The following is a 19986-nucleotide window of genomic DNA, read 5'->3' as shown; positions in this document are numbered from 1 at the left end:
GCAGTTGTATTAAAAATCGTTAACGTAAGATGTGTCGATTTGCGCAAACAGCTAGATATCCAGGATTGCTAGAACAACTATACACGATGTATGTATCTGTTTCTTTGTGTGTGTTTGTTTCTTTTTGTGTGGTTTTGTTTGTAAATCTTCAATGTGAATCCTTATATACAGCGGACGCATTACGTTCGATAGGTTGGCACGCTTGGTTACGCGATCGTTACGCGAAGTAACGGTCACGTAACGCTGGCCCCTTTTTTATACCGGTATTTACCAACTATTAGTCATTAATTTTTACAGGTTTCCTCCACTTCCGTTGCGTATGGTAGGCGGTGGCTTATGACTTATGCAGCGTTAAAATGTCAACATAAAAATAAAATAATATACCATGAAATGTTCCACAATAATCTATAAAATGGAATAAATTATTAACATTGTTGCATGATTTGTTCGTATTCGGGGCCAAAAGAGTTTGAAATGAAGTTAAGCTCCAATTTTTCAGACCAATTGCGGCGTGCGAAATACACAAATAAATGATAAGAGTTAGCGAATGGTCGTTGTGTGCACAGGGTGAAGCAGGAATAAATGCGAAAATTGTATTTCTGCTACAGACAAACAATGTTTACAACAACTGTAAATAATATCCTCCGATCCAATCCGTAATCCTACGATTTCAGACCTTAGGGACTTCATATTAGATTGAGATGTCAGGCTTTTACTTTACCAAATCTAAGATCCCGCTGGGGCAAAGATTCAACCTCCTAGGGGGTCACAAATATTTTGGATTAATGTTGGTATTTGCTTTCCTACTTGACATAGTACTTCATCATGTTGTAGGACAATGTTCTGATTGTTAAGTAAGTGAAGTTGTCGGTTAAACAATGTTCTGCTCGATCCTTAAAAAATCGATATACACTTTGTTTTTTTTTAAACATCAGTACCGAAAAGCCAAATATCATGGTCATGGTCTTGATATTTGGTTTGGAACTTCAACTCCACCCTTCTAGATTATCCGTAAGTTTGTTTAGTCAAATCAATCAATCTGTGTGGTAATCATGAAGTGTATCACCCTGACTCTAGAAGACTGCAGGAGGTTGCAAGAGATGATGATTAATTTGATATGTCAGCAATGTTTTTCTTGCTTGGCAAAACTCCTGATGGAATCAAACAGTTTGTGAGAAATCTTTGCACAGGCCGAATCGCTCACAATTTTTGAATACGATCTCTTTACGTTCTGGTTGGCCTTGGTTAGGACCACTCCTTAAAGATCTTCCTGGTATCAATGACTGTGGACAAATCGGTTGTTTGACATCCACAGTAGTGTTCTGGGTAGAAAGCACGCCTAAAACCATCTCGATGGAATTCTCACAAATTCCACAACTCCTAGCGAATTCGTACAAATTGGCAGTTAAGCATATCCAGAGCTCTGAAATTTTAATCATAATTAAACATCAACAAACCAATTCTCAACCAAATGAACGCATTAAAGCTAATGATTGAGCTGGTACAAGCAGTTTCGCATTCTTCTCTGCGGCACCCTGTATTGAACCAACTAGGCTGATAAACGACTGCTTGCCATCCAGCCGCCTGAACCCACCAATTGCATCTTACCACATTATTTAATTATTAACCCTAGTAGCCCTATACGTTTTTTCCCCTATATCACCATTCCTTTCTATTCCCTTCCCCTCATTACCAGCCCGTTTCCCGTCTATCTTTCCCTATCAACGGTTAGATGTATTACTACCAACCCCCCCCCCCCCCCCCTGCCCCATTACATGGTTTCCCATTGTTTTGTGTGCTAATTAGTTGTTGAAGTTATTAGTTATCTAAACTTACGAACTAGTCACCATATTGCATTTGTGTAAGTACGTCGGTCCGTTAATGAAGGATGCTTATAGATATATGCCATATCAAGTAACAAGGGAACGAACGCTCCTTACGCTGCCCACCTTCAATTTCGAGGGGGATTCGTATGAGTGGGAAGTTTTGGTTGGGGCTATGTTAAGTACGAGCACGAGTTTGTTGAATTTTGATTTTTCTCTTATGCGCTATACACAGTTAGTTAAGAAAAGATGTGTTTCCTTGTATAACGTACCGCTACTGCTCTCCTGCCGCTCCGTATCCGATCTTAAGACTACGTGTTTACGTTTACTTGTTTCCCCCCTCTTTCCCGCTCTAACGTACGCTACAGTTTTGCTGCACAATTATAATGCTTTCTCCGCTCCGATTGGCTTAGCTTTCTTTCTGTGTTCCACTTTTTGCTTGTACTTGCCTAAAAATGCAAACTGTGTTACACCGTGTAGTGCGATTAGTTGTAAGTATTAGTTTCCTTTTTTTTTGCTTTTTTGATCAACTTGTTGTATGCTTCTTTTTCCAATTTTGGTATTTTTGTTCGTAGTTTTCTGGCCTTCTCTTCGTCTATATACTGTACCTGGTCACATTAGCTAGGTGGGAGAGTAATTGGTGGGGAAAATACTGCTAACGTTCACACACCTTTTTTTCTGCGATTTTGTGCGCTTTTCAGCCCCACACACACATATACACCCACATCCACACTCGCACCTATGCCCAACGTTCGACTACAGGTGGAGGTGGATGCGAGTGTGAGGTGTGTGTGAGCGTGTGTTTACTTTTCGCTAACGCACACACACACACACGCACAAAAACTCATACATACACGTGCGAAGTATTTGGTTTTGATTAGTTCGTTCTTACTGTAACGCGTTACTTTTGTTTTGGTGTTACCGATAGATGGGCGGCATTGCATACCTGCCGGGCGCCTTGCACCGGGATGCGTCGGCGACGAAGATGACGATGGTGGCGTTCAGCGCGGCAATGCCGGTCGGTGGATAGCGGGATAGGAGAAGCGCGATAAGGGCGAACCAGCGCCGGTGCAGGGACAGCCGTGCCGGGGTTGTGGTGGCGCCACCTAGCGGCGCGTATTATCATCGCATGTAGCCACCCCGGTAGCCGCCGCCGAGCTGTGCGCCGCCAATGGCCCGCTCCGTAGCCTTCTCGATGCTACGGGAGACGCAGCGATAGCAGCACACGTACGCTAAACATCACTTGAACAGGATGCGCCGGAACGCGCGCCGAAAGTCCTTGTTGAAGATGGTGTAGATGGCCGGATTGAGCGCTGAGTTCATGTAGCCGAGCCAGAACGCGAGCGAGAACGCACTCTCCGGGATGTGGCAATCCGGGCAGACCGGCACGAGTATGTACAGGAAGAAGAACGGCAACCAGCACGCGATGAAGCTGCCCATGATCAGACCCAAGATGAGCGTGGCCCGCTTTTCCTTCTTACGCGCGATGCGTCGCTTTTCCTTCTCCGGGTCGCGCGGTTTCGGTTTCGGTGGTAGCGCCGGTTCCAGCTCGCTGCACGCACTGTCCGTCTGCTTGGCAGCGATCAGCTGCGAGATGGCCTGCTGGCCGCCACTGCCGCTCGCACCACCCAGCATCGGTTGTGTACAGTTGCCACCACCACGCCCACCACCGCCCGACCCACCATGGCCGGTTTTCGCATTGGTTTGGCGCGATTTTGCCTTACCCTTGCCGAAGATTGGCTGGCAGAGGCGAAACTTGAGCGGTTTCACCACCGCACACCGGCTGATCACGCCCGAGTCCGAGCTGGACGGGTCGAACTCGCTCACCATGTCCGTATCGATCCCGACCGAGAGCGCCCGGTTCCGGGCGGTGGCGGACGGCGATGGTGACGGTTCGGTACTGCCGGCCGACGTAATACCGTTCGTACTACTGCTCCGGCCCTGCTGCATCGGTTGCGCCACCTTAAGCGTATCCTTCGGCTCAAGCCCACCCGTCCCGACCGGCGAGATTGGCCCGTGATTGTCCTGTTCGGCCGTCGCCGCCTCGCTCGTCGACATGTCCGAGGCGAAGTCGCACGTCACGACCGGGATGGGCATCGGCGTACCGGCCGACGAGCTGGTACCGCGCGGGGGCGGCTCTATCGTCGCGATTTGCGTCGACCCGCTGATAGTGTTGCCGACGGGCTGCGTACCGCCCGTACCGGTGGACAGTTGCAGCGGGTGTTGCGCCGTCGACTGATTGTTATTGCTAGAGGCACTGGGTAGCGATGGCATCGGCACGGTACCGGCATTTCGCGTGAAGCTCGTATCCTGTAGGGGAAGAGCAGAACAGAGCAGATGTGCCGGGTGCAGTCGATTTAAAAACAAACCAAAGATCACCAACCAAGTGGCGGATGCACATGAAAAGAATAATTATGTTTTTAGCATTGCATATCTTTAGGCGTTTTCCCTACAACCTACCTGTTCGCTCGGTGGTTTTAGCGGTTTCTTACGGATACCGCGCCGCGCACGGGCCTTCGCCGCAAAATAGATCCGGATGTAGACGAACACCATGATGCAGCTCGGAATGTAGAACGATCCGAGTGCCGAGTACAGCACGTAACCGATGTCTTGACTTAGCTGCAGAATAAAACAAGTAGACATTGGTTCATTAGATTTATATAATTTACGTACACCCTTTTTTTATAATCATGGAATATTTTTAATCAGGTTTTGTGAAGATCAGTAAGTTGAAACATCTGTAAAGCTTTGATGCATTGAGCTGAATTTCGAGTCATTTCGGGGAGGTCGTGTTTTATGCCATTAGACATTAGGCTTCTTCAAGGTTCGTCTTGAAGAAATAGAAGTATGAAAAGAGCTCATGGATACAGAAATGTTACATTTCTAGGCAAAAAAAAAGTTAGAATTAGAATCTTAAAATTATGAGTTAGATATTTTTTCCCATATTCTTCAATATGAAATAGTTGTGTATAGCATACATTTAAGCGTACCAAGCGCATCTTAATATGAATTGCAATATTTTATTGTTATTTTGCACAGCTTGGGCGATTCAAGCAGTAACGTATCGTTAAAAATAATAGCAACAAAAAGGGTCCACGAATCAGATGTTTCTCTAAATCCAGCGACTTCAGTTAACCAAATGTACTCCGTCCTTTGAAATGCTTACAACGCTAGTTGTCACCAACCATCCACATTGTTTTCCCCCCCAGGTTTTTCGGTACCCGGGAAAAACACTTTGGCATAATAAATCCTCTCAATTCATCGCATTTATTTCGTCCGTCTCTTAACCAGATGTAACGATGCCAGGGGACTGATACGGCTGCTCCGGGTACCCAGTGCCTTAACAGCAAACCTTCGTATGAGTCGTCGAGTGAGGCGTGCGCAAGGATGTTACAAGCGTTTCTGCTTCGAGAAGGCACCGGTTGGAGCCTTTGTGGTGCGCCACTTAGGGCATGGGTTGAAAAAGAGGGGAAGAGGCGAGCAGGCAGGGCACACAACGTACGCATCCAAACGTAGGCTTTGTTTATCCCCCAAAATCCAAGAAACTCACTCTCGTCACTGATGAGCGTCCGCGTCCGCTCGGTATCGTGCTGGGTCGTCCCGCCTGGTCGCATGTACGAGTCGCATGAATGTGTCGTAAAGGAAGGAAAAATAAAGCCTCCAGATGAACCGCCGTTCGGTTTCATCGTTTGATAAAAGCAGGGCCGGGTGCCGGGTTACGGGTTTACCGTTTTGTGGCATTCGGGTGCCCCGGGGCCAACATCACTCGCCACCATCCCAACCACCCCTGTCATGCACACCCTGTCAACGTCTTTAGCATATGCGACGCGTGATTTGATGCTGATAAATGCTCGTTTCCCTGCCACCGACATCGACTTTCGGTCGCTGGCGGCATGGCTGCTGGGATCGTGCGATAACTGGGCTTTGCCGAAGGACGACCCAATCCTTCGGTCCGTGGTGTTCCCGAAGAATCGTTGCCGCTGTCGAAATCAGCAACAAGCATCAGCCCGCAACAGCACGCGTTCATCCACAAACCCCGTGCCGGGCGCTAGGTGAAAACAAATGCCGAAATTACACATCGCAACATCGCAGCGGAGGACCCTACCGAGCGGGTCGATCGAAACAGACGGGGTCGGGCATTGGAGCAAACGCAAGGACAGGACGCTAACCGCAGCATTCGACTGCACAGCAAGATGTGTGAACGGTTTGCCAACGCACCAGCCAGTCCGTGCCGAAAGGAAAGCAATGCTCTAGTTGGAGACAATTTGTCATCCGACTGTTTCGACTGAAAGGTTTGAGGCCCGGTACGGCAATCGAAATGAACATACACACGTACGGTACGCAGTGGTCGCACAGTGTTTCGGACCGTGCGTCAGATGGAAATGATAGATGCCGGCAGTCGGTGTCGGCAGACCCACCGAAACCGAACCGCCCCGATGACGACGTACGGGCGGCTTGATGAGTGGCTTTCATTTCCATAATGAACTGATTCACTTGCGTCCCCTCGTTGGCTGTGTATGTGTGTGTGGATGTGGTGGAATGATACTGGGTGAAGGATTTATTGTGCGGTACTACATAAATGACGCAACAAAAGTACCCGGTTTGTGATGGCCGGGCAAAGATCGGAATGTACATGTCGATGAAGATTGCTTCGGCAGCGACGCCAAGGCAGGACACGTTTTGTGGGCTGTGTTTCTTCACATCACATCGTGTCTCGGCTTGATGAGCTGCACTGCTCCACTACAAAGCACACTGTTAATGGGGAAATTATCTTGCTGTGCGAAAATAATCTTCGCTGGGAAGCTGGTGAAGCCCTCGTTTGAATGTGCCGTTTTGCCTACGACGAAAGAGCATGTTCGATCATGTCAGGGATCCAATTTCATGTGCTGCATGTGATATGTTGCCAGGGTTGGAACGTGCTGATGGCAAATGAACAATACATGGTTAGGGAACTTTGTTTCGATTGCAAATCGCCCAAAAATGGAACATGCAAGCTAAGATTTCTGGGTGCTAGGATTGTTTTGTAGTGCGGGTTGCATACTTTAAGGCGAAATTTAAAATAGTGCCATTGATAGTACATGCAGGCTGTAGGTTCTACATTCTACAGTGTAAAATGAATATAACTTGTGAGCTTAGTGTTGGATTAGTCTGCACGCCTAAAAGTACGCAATCACTAATTTTTGATAGCACTCTCCGTAGTCAACGTGACGCTAAAAGGATATCTGATTCAGTCACTTCTTGGGCCGAGTTATCACCAGCACCGGAAGATTCTAAACTTTCGTCAAAGGAAAGCTGTATCAAAATGGTCGTAGATAACAGTAAACCTGTATTGAAAAGGTATCAAATATGCATTATCGCCTAAAGGTATGCAATAGGCATGGCATAACGTCCCTTCAAGGAGTTTAATGACCACAGACACAGTGCCAGTCCGGTAAGGCATGCTGTGTAAAGCACGCTTTGTCAACAAATGTCAACAAATGACTGGCAGGATGCTGAAACATTAACTTGCTTTGCAAAACGTTTCTAAATTAACGCATCCAAGTCTGACACGGCACTACCCGGTGGAGTAACAAATGATATCGCCGAAATGAAAATTAATTCTATCAAATTAGAACCCGGTGCCCGGTCGCGAAACGGTGGGTTCTGAAAAATGTCACCCGTCCGTAGTGGCGGAAGGTTGATCGGCAACCGCTACAACGCTAATAAAATTATATTCACGCGCACCGGACCGGATCAGCGTGCCAGGGGGTAAACCATCGTCGCTGGCCGCGCCGAAACCCACCGGCTCCCTTAATTGGTTCGAGCCAATTTGTGCGATTAGCTTCATTGGACCCCGCAGCTGTGAAGATAATGAGAAAGTGTTTTCCGTTATTTTTGCGCAACGGAATAAGACTACGGTTGAGGGACCGACAACGACGGCGGTGGCGACATCACATCGGCGTCGATGATGTCTGGCACTGGGAAGGTGGGGTATGAAAATCTAAGATAATTGATTAGCGGCAAGTGGTAGCGCGTTAACTCGTTTTTGATTGATGCCGGTGTAAGCGTGGAAAAGGCGGGAAAACCCCCGGACCGAGGGGGGGGAGGAAAACTAACAACACCAAATGCTAATGGTAGTTTGAGTTTATGGGATTACGGCAAAACTGATTAAGCGGGGCAGGCTTTCGGTGAAGGTTAGCCAGCAGATTAGAGAAGCTACGCCTGACATTGAGATAAATTTTGAAAATAATTTCCCAAGCGGTTGAAATAGGTGAAAATGAGAAAGGGGTGAGGCAATAAATTTCATTTCGTTTTATGCTTAACACGTTCGGCGGCAGCGAGCTTTCCTGTGCATAAAAAATGTTCTAAAAAGGGTTTTTTTACCGTTTTCATAATATTTTAAGGACAGGGATTGCTATATGACGTAAACTAAAGTTTATAAAGCAAGTTAGGTAAGGTCACCATGCCCGTGATGATCTTTGTGGCACGAAGAAGTATGCATTTAATTAATTAGATTAATTAAATATTTTAAATTATTGATCTGCAAGCGAACAAAATTTTAACAAATCGTTACACCTTTACCGGTTTTGTGTTAACGGTTGCTCATGTGTTGGTTGATAGTTTTTTTTCGAGTACAATTAGTTTCCAAATGTCAATGGTGTAACGGGACGAAGAGCAAAGACAATCTTCTAATTTAGAACCGTTGGCCAAAGCTTAACATTGTCCAGTTTATCGAGCTGTCCGTAAGCTCCCAAGCTACAGTTGTAATGAATTAGCATTTACTTTCCAATGGCTGGGGACGTCGGGCAGCGTCGGTGTCTTCCTATTACGTGACCGAGCGTACCAGTCCTGGAGCAAGTTTTAACAGCATGCTTGACAATTACAATTAAAAGAGTTAACTGACTAACCCGGGCGTACCAAACGGGGAGGGGTTACTAAATTTCCGTATCTGCTTCCGAAGACACACAAAACGCAGAACACGTACAGCGTCGTGCAAGCGCATGACACATGATTCACATTCGTATCTTAGTGTGGCAAACAAGAAGGGAGAAAATAAACGAACCCTCGTTTCACACAATCGTGCTCGCCATGCACGTTGCATTTAATTAAAACTGCAACAGAATGGTTATTTGCCGAGGGCCACTGGCGGAGTTAGAATACCAGTTGGCGATGTTTAGCTTATTTTCTTTTGCCATCAGATACGCGAAGGAACGGTAAAAAATGTGGATCAGAAGAAGCGAGCAAAAAAAAAAAGGTATATTCGAAATTGAATTCCAGTGATAGTGAGTAAATTTAGAATTTATTTCCAGTAATCTGGTTCGCTCGAAGTGTTTGATTACGCTGTTTTCGTTCGTTGCTTCTTTTTTTTGTGCCGAGAACAAGGTACTCCAGTGAAGTGGGATTATCGATTAGTGAACCGCCCGAGAGAGTGTAAAATAGCCAAAATGCGGGAGGTAAACCAGGTGGAGCAATGAAAGCGTACCGAATCGAATCCAATTTCACCATCATCACCGCACGCGAAGGATCTGTATTTCGGTGGCCCTTGAGGTGTTCGGGCCGGGCTGTGTTGATCGTTTCACCGAGCCGGCCACAAATTGGTAAATGAGGTCGGATTTCTCACCTGGCACCGGTGAAATATCCAACAACCCCTCCCCGGAATGGGAGTGCTTTTTGTGTGGAGTGGTCTCTAAACATTGATTCGCCTTCTCGCCTTCGCGTGACGCAAACGTTCTCAAATCCCAACCGTTCATGTCATGTTCCGGAGGTTGGAGAAAAATGATCCCCAACCCGTTCCGGAGCATCGGAGCAGGGAGCGTTAAATCCCCGGCCGAACCAGCCCCACCGTTACCATGGAGTGCGTTATTTGTTGAGCAAAGGGACGTAATTGAATTAAATGACATTATAATTACACCCCGTTTGGTCTTCTTTATTAGATTTTCCTTTCAGGTGCCTGTAACGCTGTCGCTCCCGCAGTGTTACTATTAAAAAACGAACAACCCCGTAGCTGGCAGTGACGCCGACCGTGTGAAAGTTTTAAACCATTAACCGGTGGGTAAGGTACGTCGCTTACCTTCAGATGTGTGTGTGTGTGGGTGTGTTTTTTTACTTTGCTCATCTTTTTATTTGCTGATCTCACAGTTTCGTAACCGACACCTGTTCCGGTGGGAACCGTCGACCGGGAAGTACCTCATCGCCAGTGCAAACGATTATTATCATATCATTATAGTCAAGCTTAAGCCAACCGGGACGAGCTGTAGTAAAAGCGGATCAACGGATGGAAATGCACGGATGAGTAGGCAAAGATAAAGTGTAATGCATGCGCTGTTCCTTGGTTCATTTTTTTTCCGAAACTCATTTTCTCTTGTCCATTTTTTTAGCGCACCATCAAAAGCCAAAGCTCAGCAGCAGGGCAGGGACACCATGCAGGACTCACGCCCGGGGAATAATCATGGTCGGCGGCTGGTACCATAATTCGCACCCCGTGACGGAACATGTGCGGCGTTATGCGTTATGAATCATTTGCATGCATGAAGTCATTACTTCCAGTAGGTTAAAGCGTTAGCACGAATCTCTCGCTGAGCGATACCATGAAGTTTACCTGCTCTGCGGACTCAAGATCCGATTTGTGATCTTTTTTCTTCTGTTATAGTTTCAATTGTTACTGATTCCTCATCATCATCATCATCATCAACAACATCAGCACCAGATGCTTTATTCTCTCAGCGAGTTTTGGGTCAAAATGAAAAAAAGGACAACCCTTTTTACCGTTTAACGGCAGGGAAAGGTTTACGAGAGAATAAAATCTTCCTGCCATTGTATGCGTGTTGTCTGTGCAATGAACCACTGTCACCATCGATAGCAATTTTGTGCAGTGCGCCCCCATTCGTGTCGTAAAAACAGGCGGCGTGCTGCAATGATGGTTGCCTACCTTACAGGCGGTGTTGTGATTGGTTGTGCCGGGCGTGATAAAATCATACGCTGCGCGTACTTTTATTCGGCAATACGACAATAGGATTCGTGGTTTATGGATGAATTTTATTTTCCAACACTGTGGGTGGTGAGCAAATCGTTCTTTTTCTGCGCGCTGGTTTGAAAACTAGGCTCATGGTGCGTAATCTAGATGATGAATTTGCTAAATGGAGGTAAATAAAATTAGAAGTTGGACGTGAGCACAACCAAGAGAATGGCTAGTTCTGTGTTGTTGATAAATTTCTACTTAATGTAAAGAAAATTTAGCTATATAGAGAGAGGGTAGCACACTAGAAAACGTGGTAGTTTTTTTTTATTGCATAGACACAGGCGCAAAATTTGGATAATGGTCAAATTAGTAGTCTAAGCCCAAAATACACAGACTAATTTATTGCTGATTAATTCTAATTTCTAATGTTTTACTAGGAAGCTAACAAAGTATGCAATGACAAAACACTCATTTTTAAACGTTTTGCACGGCTTTTTGAAGCTTTCTTTGTACACATTTGTTCAACATAATGAAGATCAATCTATTATTAGTTATTTCTTGAATATCAAGATTTGAAAAACAAGTTTTCACTGTTATCTTGACCCCGATGCCGATGTTATGATGATCCTAATTTTGTTCGATTAATTTTCCTCCCCCGTCCAACGTCCCACGGCCACACTGCACCACCCCGAACAAATAAAGTGAATCAATCGATTTTGGCTGTGTTTAATCAACCGCACCATAGTGGCTCCGTGCTCCGAGCCTGATCCCGGGGGGCCGGGGGCCACTGCAGCGGGTGGATTAAGATTTCTACCGATGAAATGGCCTACAACAAAACGGCACCACGATGGTGGGCAGAGAAAAGTTATAGTATCGTTTTTATTGAATCGCCAAATGTCGTTACCGAACTCCTTTCACCAGTCTGCTGGTTTTGCGGGTGGGGTGGGGTTTGCGGAGAGGGTGGGAGGAGGGGTGGTGGGACTCTTGTCAGCGGAATGGCCCGGTGTATTCAATATGTTAAAAGGCAATCAATGTTCTCGACCGTCGGCGGGTGGATCGAACGAATCGATCCGATCTGCCGACAGCGGGCAGCTGGGTTGGCGTGTCCCGCTACAGTGCCGGGAGTTCAGCATCATAAATTTACCCCTCAATTTTCTGGCAAGGCAAAAAATAAAACGAAGTGGAAGAAACCGAGAAGCAAAACTAAAACCCAATCCAACCTCCACAACCAAAAAATCGTCCACTCCGTGCTGGGCAGAAGCGAATGGCTACCGCTTTGGCGGGAGTCGTTCGGTTCCGTTCCACTCGAGAAGTGCCCAAAGTCCGGAAAAGGGAAAAGCTGGAAATCGAAGATTTATTACAGTCTCTCGCTCACCTCCCTGGTGCGGGTGTGCTGCTTAAAGTTTAATGGCCGATTATCGATTTCGCTCGAGAGCAGTTCCATTCTACCGCTGTGTTCGGGAAGGATGCGAACGATGCAAGGGTAGGTTAACTCCCTACAGGACGGCCAGGATGATAAAGAAAGCAAAAGGAAGAGCTCATCTTCATCCGCAGCGAGGCAAGGCAAGCTAGACCGTACCACCACCGTACTGCTGGCAAGAACACGAATCAAGATTCTACTCATTTTCACCGAACGAACCAATTTCCTGTGCGACACAATCGCGTCCGTTACGATTCTTCTGCTGTCGGTGTTGTGCCGCCATAGTGTTTGGCTATTTATTTCGTTTTGTGTCTCTTTTCCTTCCAGCAGCGTACTTCTGGCTGGTTTCCTGAATCCTTTTGAGACGTCCTTTTTTTTTGAGGGCCTGGTGACTGCGGTCCGCAGGAAGCTCGCAGCGTTCCGTGCGTGTTGCGGCCGTAGCGCTCCGGTGTAGGCACGCCAAAGACTAGACAAAATTGGCACGGGAAGTAATATCACCGATGACATAAATTAATTTCAAATCGCAATAAATTACCACAATCCTAGCGCCGAAAGCTAAGACGGGTGGACACGGGGGAAGGACGGAAGGGTGGGACGCACCAGGGGCGGGATGTTGAGTGAACGTTCGTCTGAAAGAAACGACAACCGGCAATTGGAAAATAATAATAATAACAGCAGAAGGATGGCCAGGGGAAGGGGTTGGTTGGGGGGGAGTTGAAAGAAATCCTCCCGGTCCAGTGACTTTGTGCTTTCCGGTATCGATTGCTCCCTTCCAAACTGCGATTCGCTCCGGTGTATCGCGCGCTCATGTGCGTGTGTTTGTGCGCGTACGGTCAAGGACAAGGAGAAGCAGGGTAGTGTGCCAACGAACCGGGCCAGAAATAAAAACAATAAAATTAATACAACGGACCAGAAGCACTGGACCGATTTCAGCCCCATTCGGGCCCGAACACGGGCCCGAGATCGTGGCGCCTGGAAGATAGGCACACCGTATTGCGTGGAATATGTATTTTTGCCGTTCGGCAGTTTATTGTGCTTATGGAAAAAGGGGTTCGGTTTTTTTGTTGTTGGTTTTTTTTTCCGCTGGCTGGCAAAACGCAAACGCCAGCGAAGGCATAGTGCAGGATGTTTATATTCATTGGGTAGCACGTGAGATTTTACCGTAGTGTAGCATGATTGCTCTCCGATTGTTACTGTGCAGTGGTGCTTGTTTGCTTAAGCGCAAGATACTGGTGACACAGGTTCTACTGCTGTTTGCTCTGCTTCAAGTAATGGTCGTAGTCTTTGTTGGGATCAAGCTTCGCGAATAAACCCTTCACCGTGCCGAGCTTGTCCTGCACGGTTTGGTCGCTCTTGCCACCCCGGATGAACGCTTCACACTGTTCCAACTCCGACGCCACCTTCGCGAGCCGGTCGGCATAGTTGTGCCTGTTTCGCTGATTGATTTGCAGCAGCAGCATGCGGAACGCTTCCAGGCGCTGTTTGGCCAATGGTAGATTGTTCGGGTACGTTACCAGCTGGTTGAAATCAGTCCGTTCCCAATCGCTGGTGTCGATTGTCGAGAGTCGATTCTCGATCTCCTCGAAATGGTGCGGAAATTTGGTGGCGAAGGGAACAATCGCGTCGTAATTGCCTGTTTGCACTGCACGCTTTAGGTGCGCTAGGGCGGGTTGGAAGATGTCCGAGTACATCTGACGCTCCCGGACATTGTTCTGCGCGCTGAAGGCCAGCCGTCCAACATCCAGTGCCAGAATCATGGCCAGGTAACTGTCCCGTTGCTTCGGGTGCTGTTTCATTGCTGGGTATATTAGATTGTAGAGCGATAGCTTCAGCGTGGACCCGGCCAACTTTCGCACAAAGTCGAGCAAGTATTCGAACCGTTCGTTCTCGTAGGCAGGATCGCGGTACACCGAATCGACGATATCTTTCAGCAGCGGCCCGGGCGGTCGTCCCGCCAGGTAGCGATGATAGTACTTAATTGCCTGCTTGGACGAGCCGGCCCCAATATTGAGGAAAATAAGATCCCGATAGAACGATGTAAAGTCCTTGCCGACCGTAGCGATCCGGTGCTGCAGTGCGGCCTTTGCATCTTGCTGTTTTTTCACATCCATTTCGTTCAGTCGAATCTTCAGACGCATGGTGTGATTGTAGTAGTTTTGATCGTCCAGTATGTCTAGCTTCACGTTCTCGAGCTCCCGCTGACAGTCGAAAACAGACGGTTCTCTATCGCCGACTGCTAATTGACGCTCCTGGCACACGCTCAAATTTGCCAGTGTGTTGCGATAGTCGTCCTCCAGACTGTTCCACAGCGTATTACAGGGTTCGTCACCCTGCAAAACGTCGGATGAAGGTTTCACCATAGTCTTACTCACGGTAATCACACATTCCTCAGCCAGCGTTCCCAACAGCACACCAACCAAAACCACTACGATACCAGCGGTCATATTTGTACGGTAAGCTGCACCAGTTGCAGTGGAGTCTCCGCGAGTCACTTAACGGGAGCAATAGTGTGATTTATTTTATATCGTATCAGCTCACCATGTGCGCGCATGTTTCGTAACAAATCTGGCATGGGAATGGTATTACCAAACAGCAATGAACCATGGGCAATGCAAACAAATCAGGGCAAATGTTGGCACAGTTGCACAACTCCAGGCACTTTGAGTATGTTAATGAGACCAGCAGTAAAGCGCCGCAGATGGATGTGGAATTGTGAAAAGTAAATAGCACGGCTTAGAAGAAAAATTTCTCAACTCCAGGTTTGTTTGTTGCAGCAAATACTACTGACAAAACGACTAACATTTTTGTAACAGTGACAGCTAAAGTTTTATTGAATGAAGCTTTTTTTTTGTTTTTAAACTCTATTCGTAAAGAAATTTAATTCGCAGAGACAACAATGTGGTTAACGGCCACCCCTGTTTCTAGGTTTGCTGGCGGTACCCGGTATTGGTGGTTTTTTCTTGGTCAGGCTGTCCGTATTCTTCAGATAGTACTCATATCCATTCTTTTTGTCAAACTCCAGAAACTTCATCTTCAGCTTGACCACCTCCTCCTTGCTGTCCAGCTCGTCGTAGTTTTGCTTGATGTACTTCTCGCATATATCCACCTGCTTGGCGAGCTTCGCAAGGTAGTACGGGAAGTGCGTCTTGTTCCGTTCCTTCACTTGTCGCGCTATAGTCTCGAATGCGACCAGCCGTTGGTTGGGCAGCGGTAACAGATTGGGGTACGTTACGAACTGGCTGTAGCTGAATTTGAACCAATACTGCGGTTGAACCGTTGCTATCCGTGCGCCTATCTTCTTGTAGTACTGCGGATATTTCTTAGCAAACGCTACTACGTCTTGATAGTTTCCGCTCAGCATTTGGAACTTCCACCGCGCAAGGATGTGCTTAAACATGGTGTCGCGCATCGTTTTGAAATCGGTCTCTTGTTTCTCTTTCACAAACCTGCCCATATCGAGCGATGCAATCATGGCGAGGTAGCTTAACTGCTGGGTGGTACTTTTCATGATCTCCGGTTGAACTAACCTGTACAGTTCCATCTGTTCGTTGGCGGTTGGTAGATGCTTCACCAGTGCAAGCAAGTTCTCCAGCCGTCGGTTTGCGTGTCGCGGGGAGATATAGACGAACTTTACCACAGTTTTGAGCAGGTTTGTTTCGTTCAACGATACCAGTAGGTGGTAGTAGTGCAGTGCACCCCGTGTGTCGGCAGCGTCGATATAGACTAGAAGCAATCGTTGGTAGAATTCTTTAAACTCAACCTGGACGGTTTTCAGCTGGCTTTTTAGTTTAACCATTTCCCTTTTCGCCTTAGCGGTCTCGATTATCTCGTACTGCAGCTTACGCTTCATGTCGGCGTTAAGCTTCTCACGCGCCTGTGCCATTTGTTTTTCCAACTCGCTGAACGATTGTTTGCAGGACGTCTGGGCTGTGTCGACATCGTCGGAAGATTCCGCACGCTGGTGACATTCGGTTAGGTTCTGTTGAGCTTGTTGGAGGTGTGCTTGCAGTCCGTTCCATGCTCCCTCACATCCTGTATCGGTTTGTTTCGTTCTCATCAGACCGGTCAGCATACCTTGCGCGATCTCGATTGTACATGGTGAACTATTCGCTTCACCTACGGCAAGCAGTGCTATCCAGACGAGTGACCACACTAGTAGGTGTGGTACATTTGACCCCATATTAATCAGATGCACCTGTTTAGACAATATGCAGCACGAGCAACTTAAGTGAAGTTCACAACACTTGATACTGGAACTCCACCTTAGAATGTGTACCACATATATAGCAGGGTGTTCCGGTGGACACAAGCAGTGATTGTTGTCTTAATAATCTCTGTGACAATATTTGCAGCTGGAAGACGCGATGCTACAAGTAAACAGAGGCCTGTTATTTGTACACATGGGCCAACTGGTAAGAGCTGCTTTGAAACAGAGCCAACAGATTTCATATGTTTCTATGAAGAATCTCCCCCGTCCCACACAAAAGGCGATGAAGATGTGCATTGTCTCGAAGCTACGAGGGAATGGTCTTTATTGAACTGTGCTACAACATGCTACACTACAGCAAACTAAGCGTGATGCTCACATTCGCGTATGATCATTATCGAAGTACCCGTAGAAGAAATCACTGATATCTACCCGGAAGGTTTGCGGGATGCATTCAAATAAGATTTGTAGTCCTTCCGCGACGTAAACTTCCCGAACTGCTTTTTCAGCTCGTCTAGCGAACGCCTATCATTTTTGTCCTGGTTATTGGTTCTGTTCATGAACGTCTCACAAATGTCCACCTGTTTCGCCGTCAGCTCGAGACGCGTTTGGAAGTTTTGTTTGTTGCGGGCCCAGATCTGGTCCAATATCAGACGCAGCGCTTCCAGCCGCTGGGCTGCTTTCGGGAGGGAGTTCATGTACGGTACGAACAGGTCAAACTTCAGATTCACCCACTTGGCCTCATCCACCGTCGCCAGGTCGGTTTGCATCTGCTCGTAATATTTCGGCTGCTGGGTAGCGAAGCTAATAACCTCTTTGTAATTACCGTTCGCGAGCTGATCCTTCCAGCGCGCAACGACCGGTACTATGAGGTTGGTGTAGAGTTGCTGGTCAGCGTTGTACGCAACCGTGTCGGCTTTCACGTTCAGTGCGAACGCCACCGCAATGTAGCCATCACGCTGACTCGGTCGCTTCTGTACCTCCGCCACCATCAGTCGATAGAGGTCCAGCTTCGCATCCTTTGCGTTGATCTCACGCACAAAGTTGAGAAGGTTTAGCAGGCGCTGATCTTGATAGACCGTCACCCGGTACACGGAGCGTACGATCTGCTCGTGGAGTAGATGCGTTCGGTCTTTGGCCGGAAACTCATTGTAGTTGGCGAGCGCCTGCTTTGTGTCGCCGATCGCAATGTTGGCTAGCAGCAGATCCATCACCAGCTCGGCCCGTTCGTGCAGGAGGCGGTTTAGTTGACCCTCCAGCAGCACCTTCTCGTTGAGTTGCTTTTGAACCTCCTGTTGGGCGGCGTGTAGCTGTTTGTCCAACTCGTCCGAATGCTTGCGGTGTTCCTGCTCGAGCTCGCGCTGTACATCGTCCAACAGCTGCTGACAGAAGACGTCGGACGCGCCTGGTGCGTCTTCATCATTCGGCCGTTTCAAACAGTCGGTAAGGTTTTGCTGCGTTTGGTGGTAGTGCAGAAGAAAGTTGCTCCACAGATCTTCACCACACTTTACTTCTTTTTGCGAGGATTGTTCAAAAGTTTTCATCATATCCGCACTCACGGTAATCTGGCACTGATCTTTCTCGTCTTGGAATGGGTCCTCGTCAGCGTACAGTGGCGGCCAGCACATTGTCTGTACGACCGCTAAGAGCACCACCAGTCGGTAACTCATCGTGCAATTATATTGATTTCTAAGGACTCGATGCTACTGACTGCTGATGGACGAAGACTTTAACTCTCGAGCGTTACCCTGTCGCATTTATATGAGAGCCAGGGTGGATGAAAACTACCCGCACGATGGACCATTGCAACAGAGATTTGTGTTGCATAAAGAGAAACAAGCGGCCTCATAATGATGTGCAAATATTGAGCTAGTTGTAGAGAATCTATTTCTTCTTGAAAGCTATACGGACGTTTGAAGACGGTTACAATTTATCAGCGCATGGTAGAAGTGTCATCGGAGCAACTCGCGTATAAACCACTTTTATGCTTGCCTTCGAGCCCAGTATCTGTATTTAGTTCGTACCGTCACACATGCATCTCTCATCCTTTCTTTTCCAATTCCATATTCTGTTTGCCGAACTTGCCGTTCACCTTGATATCGTTCAGGTAAAAGCGATAGATGTTTTTATGGTTGTAATATCCGAATTGGAAGCCATCTTGCAATTTTTGTACGCGGTCCAGCTCGTGTTTGTGATTGCCGGTCTGCTTCACTTTGAGCAGCAAATTATCCACCTGTAGCGCTAGCGTGGGTAGATAGGACCGCACGGCATTTTTATCCCGGCTGTCAAATTTGACGTGCTTTAAGAACATCGTGAGCGCCTGAAAACGGTGTCCCTTCGCATGGTACAGGCTCGTTATCTCGAAGAGGCGACGCTTTTCCAGCTTGGGCCACAGTTGTTGGGGGATGAAGAAGATATCTTCCAGGAATAAGGTGTAGTAGCGTGGATATTTGTTCGCTATCCATACGTTGTAATCGAATTTCAGATGTCGGAGCCCGCTGCGCAGACGGTGTACGATGATGGTGAGAGGATCCGACACGAACTCCTTCTTCTCTTTCGCTACGCTAAACAAAGGAAGCGCATCGCCGGCGTACAGCAGAGTGACGTACGAGGACAAATGCTTATACCTGCGCATTACCGGCACTAGGGCTTTGTAAAACTCGACCCTGGTACGTTTCAGCGGTAAACCGCGGGCAAACTCTAGCAAGTGCAATACGACCGCCTCGGTAACCTTGTACACTGGGTGGTTCTCGATTGCCTCCATGATCTGCTGCATCGTCCACTGGTTTTCCATCGTGAGATAGAGCAGCAGCGCATCCTCGATGCGGCCCGCTTCAATGCTGTAGATGAAAAGCTTCCGGTTGAGGTCGGGTGTTACACTGGCGCCTCGCTGCGCTAGCTGTTCCGCGTCCAGCACAAGCGGATGCGGTTGGTGCGCCTTCTCGACCAAACCGTACAGGAACTCATGATCACCCTGCCAGTAGTTGATGCGGAAGAGAAAATGCTCTCGTTCGCCATGCCGCTGGGTTGCGTTGACTCGACACTTTTCATGGAGCGCGAGGTAGCGTTGCGTAATCTCCTCACTGCTGCAGGCCACCAGCGGTTGGCACTGTATCGGAGGTGCGTCGAAAATGGCACCCGCCATCGCCAGGCACGAACTTTTAGCCGGTGATTGCTGCACGCTCACTGCCGCGTTGTCACATTTGTGCAGCGTGGCGAGTAGAAGCGCTGTCGCCCACAGTCTTGCCACCTGGGGAACCATCGTGGAAACTAGCATGTGTTGATGGATGGGCCGTTCACTCTTATATGCCGTGAGCACATGTGCACAGGCTAGAGCAAACACATGATCTACGGTCGGTGAAGTGATGGATGAGGATCGATTAATCGTCACCACGATGACAAGCGGTTGGTTGTTTCTAGCCAGCGCTACTGGCACATTCTATGGGCCCTCCACTCCAGAATGATCCGTCGTAGGTAAAGGAAACCCATCGCACTACTCTCGGTTCTGTTTTTGTTTTGTTCAATACCACGGCTGACACACACCAATATTTATCCCTAAACAAATCATTTATAACTCCCGACGCTAAATCTGTTTAAA

At 47.7% G+C, this 19986-nt stretch overlaps 4 protein-coding genes and 1 pseudogene across 4 annotated transcripts; all 5 read right to left on the bottom strand.

Moving 5' to 3' along the window:
* Window positions 1-2976: 2976 nt before the first annotated feature.
* On the bottom strand, window positions 2977-12205 carry LOC128717858 (alpha-2B adrenergic receptor-like). Its single transcript, XM_053811534.1, has 3 exons — window positions 12137-12205; window positions 4284-4442; window positions 2977-4133 (listed from the first exon to the last, which is right to left on the bottom strand). The coding sequence occupies exons 1-3, from the start codon at window positions 12203-12205 to the stop codon at window positions 3063-3065; spliced, it is 1299 nt and encodes a 432-aa protein (XP_053667509.1). The 3' UTR covers window positions 2977-3062.
* A 1220-nt stretch (window positions 12206-13425) lies between these two features.
* On the bottom strand, window positions 13426-14753 carry LOC128712392 (uncharacterized; annotated as a pseudogene).
* Window positions 14754-15083: 330 nt separating this feature from the next.
* On the bottom strand, window positions 15084-16361 carry LOC128711733 (uncharacterized). Its single transcript, XM_053806621.1, has one exon. It carries the CDS (start codon window positions 16359-16361, stop codon window positions 15084-15086), a length of 1278 nt encoding a protein of 425 aa, XP_053662596.1.
* Window positions 16362-16816: 455 nt separating this feature from the next.
* Window positions 16817-18058, bottom strand: LOC128712403 (uncharacterized). Its single transcript, XM_053807299.1, has one exon. The coding sequence runs from the start codon at window positions 18056-18058 to the stop codon at window positions 16817-16819; it is 1242 nt and encodes a 413-aa protein (XP_053663274.1).
* A 371-nt stretch (window positions 18059-18429) lies between these two features.
* LOC128711603 (uncharacterized) lies at window positions 18430-19650 on the bottom strand. The gene has a single exon (XM_053806487.1). The coding sequence runs from the start codon at window positions 19648-19650 to the stop codon at window positions 18430-18432; it is 1221 nt and encodes a 406-aa protein (XP_053662462.1).
* Window positions 19651-19986: the final 336 nt, after the last annotated feature.

The sequence above is a fragment of the Anopheles marshallii genome, chromosome X, assembly GCF_943734725.1.
Source record: "Anopheles marshallii chromosome X, idAnoMarsDA_429_01, whole genome shotgun sequence".
NCBI lineage: Eukaryota > Metazoa > Arthropoda > Insecta > Diptera > Culicidae > Anopheles > Anopheles marshallii.
Note: the sequence above shows the minus strand (reverse complement) of the source record. Positions and strands in the feature narration are given on the sequence as shown.

Bases quoted from the DNA above. Each gene is read 5' to 3' on its own strand.
- LOC128712403 (XM_053807299.1), bottom strand. From the start codon at position 18,058: ATGAGTTACCGACTGGTGGTGCTCTTAGCGGTCGTACAGACAATGTGC.
- LOC128711603 (XM_053806487.1), bottom strand. From the start codon at position 19,650: ATGGTTCCCCAGGTGGCAAGACTGTGGGCGACAGCGCTTCTACTCGCC.
- LOC128711733 (XM_053806621.1), bottom strand. From the start codon at position 16,361: ATGGGGTCAAATGTACCACACCTACTAGTGTGGTCACTCGTCTGGATA.
- LOC128717858 (XM_053811534.1), bottom strand. From the start codon at position 12,205: ATGGAACTGCTCTCGAGCGAAATCGATAATCGGCCATTAAACTTTAAG. The intron at 4,443-12,136 runs GTGAGCGAGAGA...TTTATTCTGCAG, and splicing joins AGCACACCCGCACCAGGGAG to CTAAGTCAAGACATCGGTTA. The intron at 4,134-4,283 runs GTAGGTTGTAGG...CTTCCCCTACAG, and splicing joins TAAAACCACCGAGCGAACAG to GATACGAGCTTCACGCGAAA.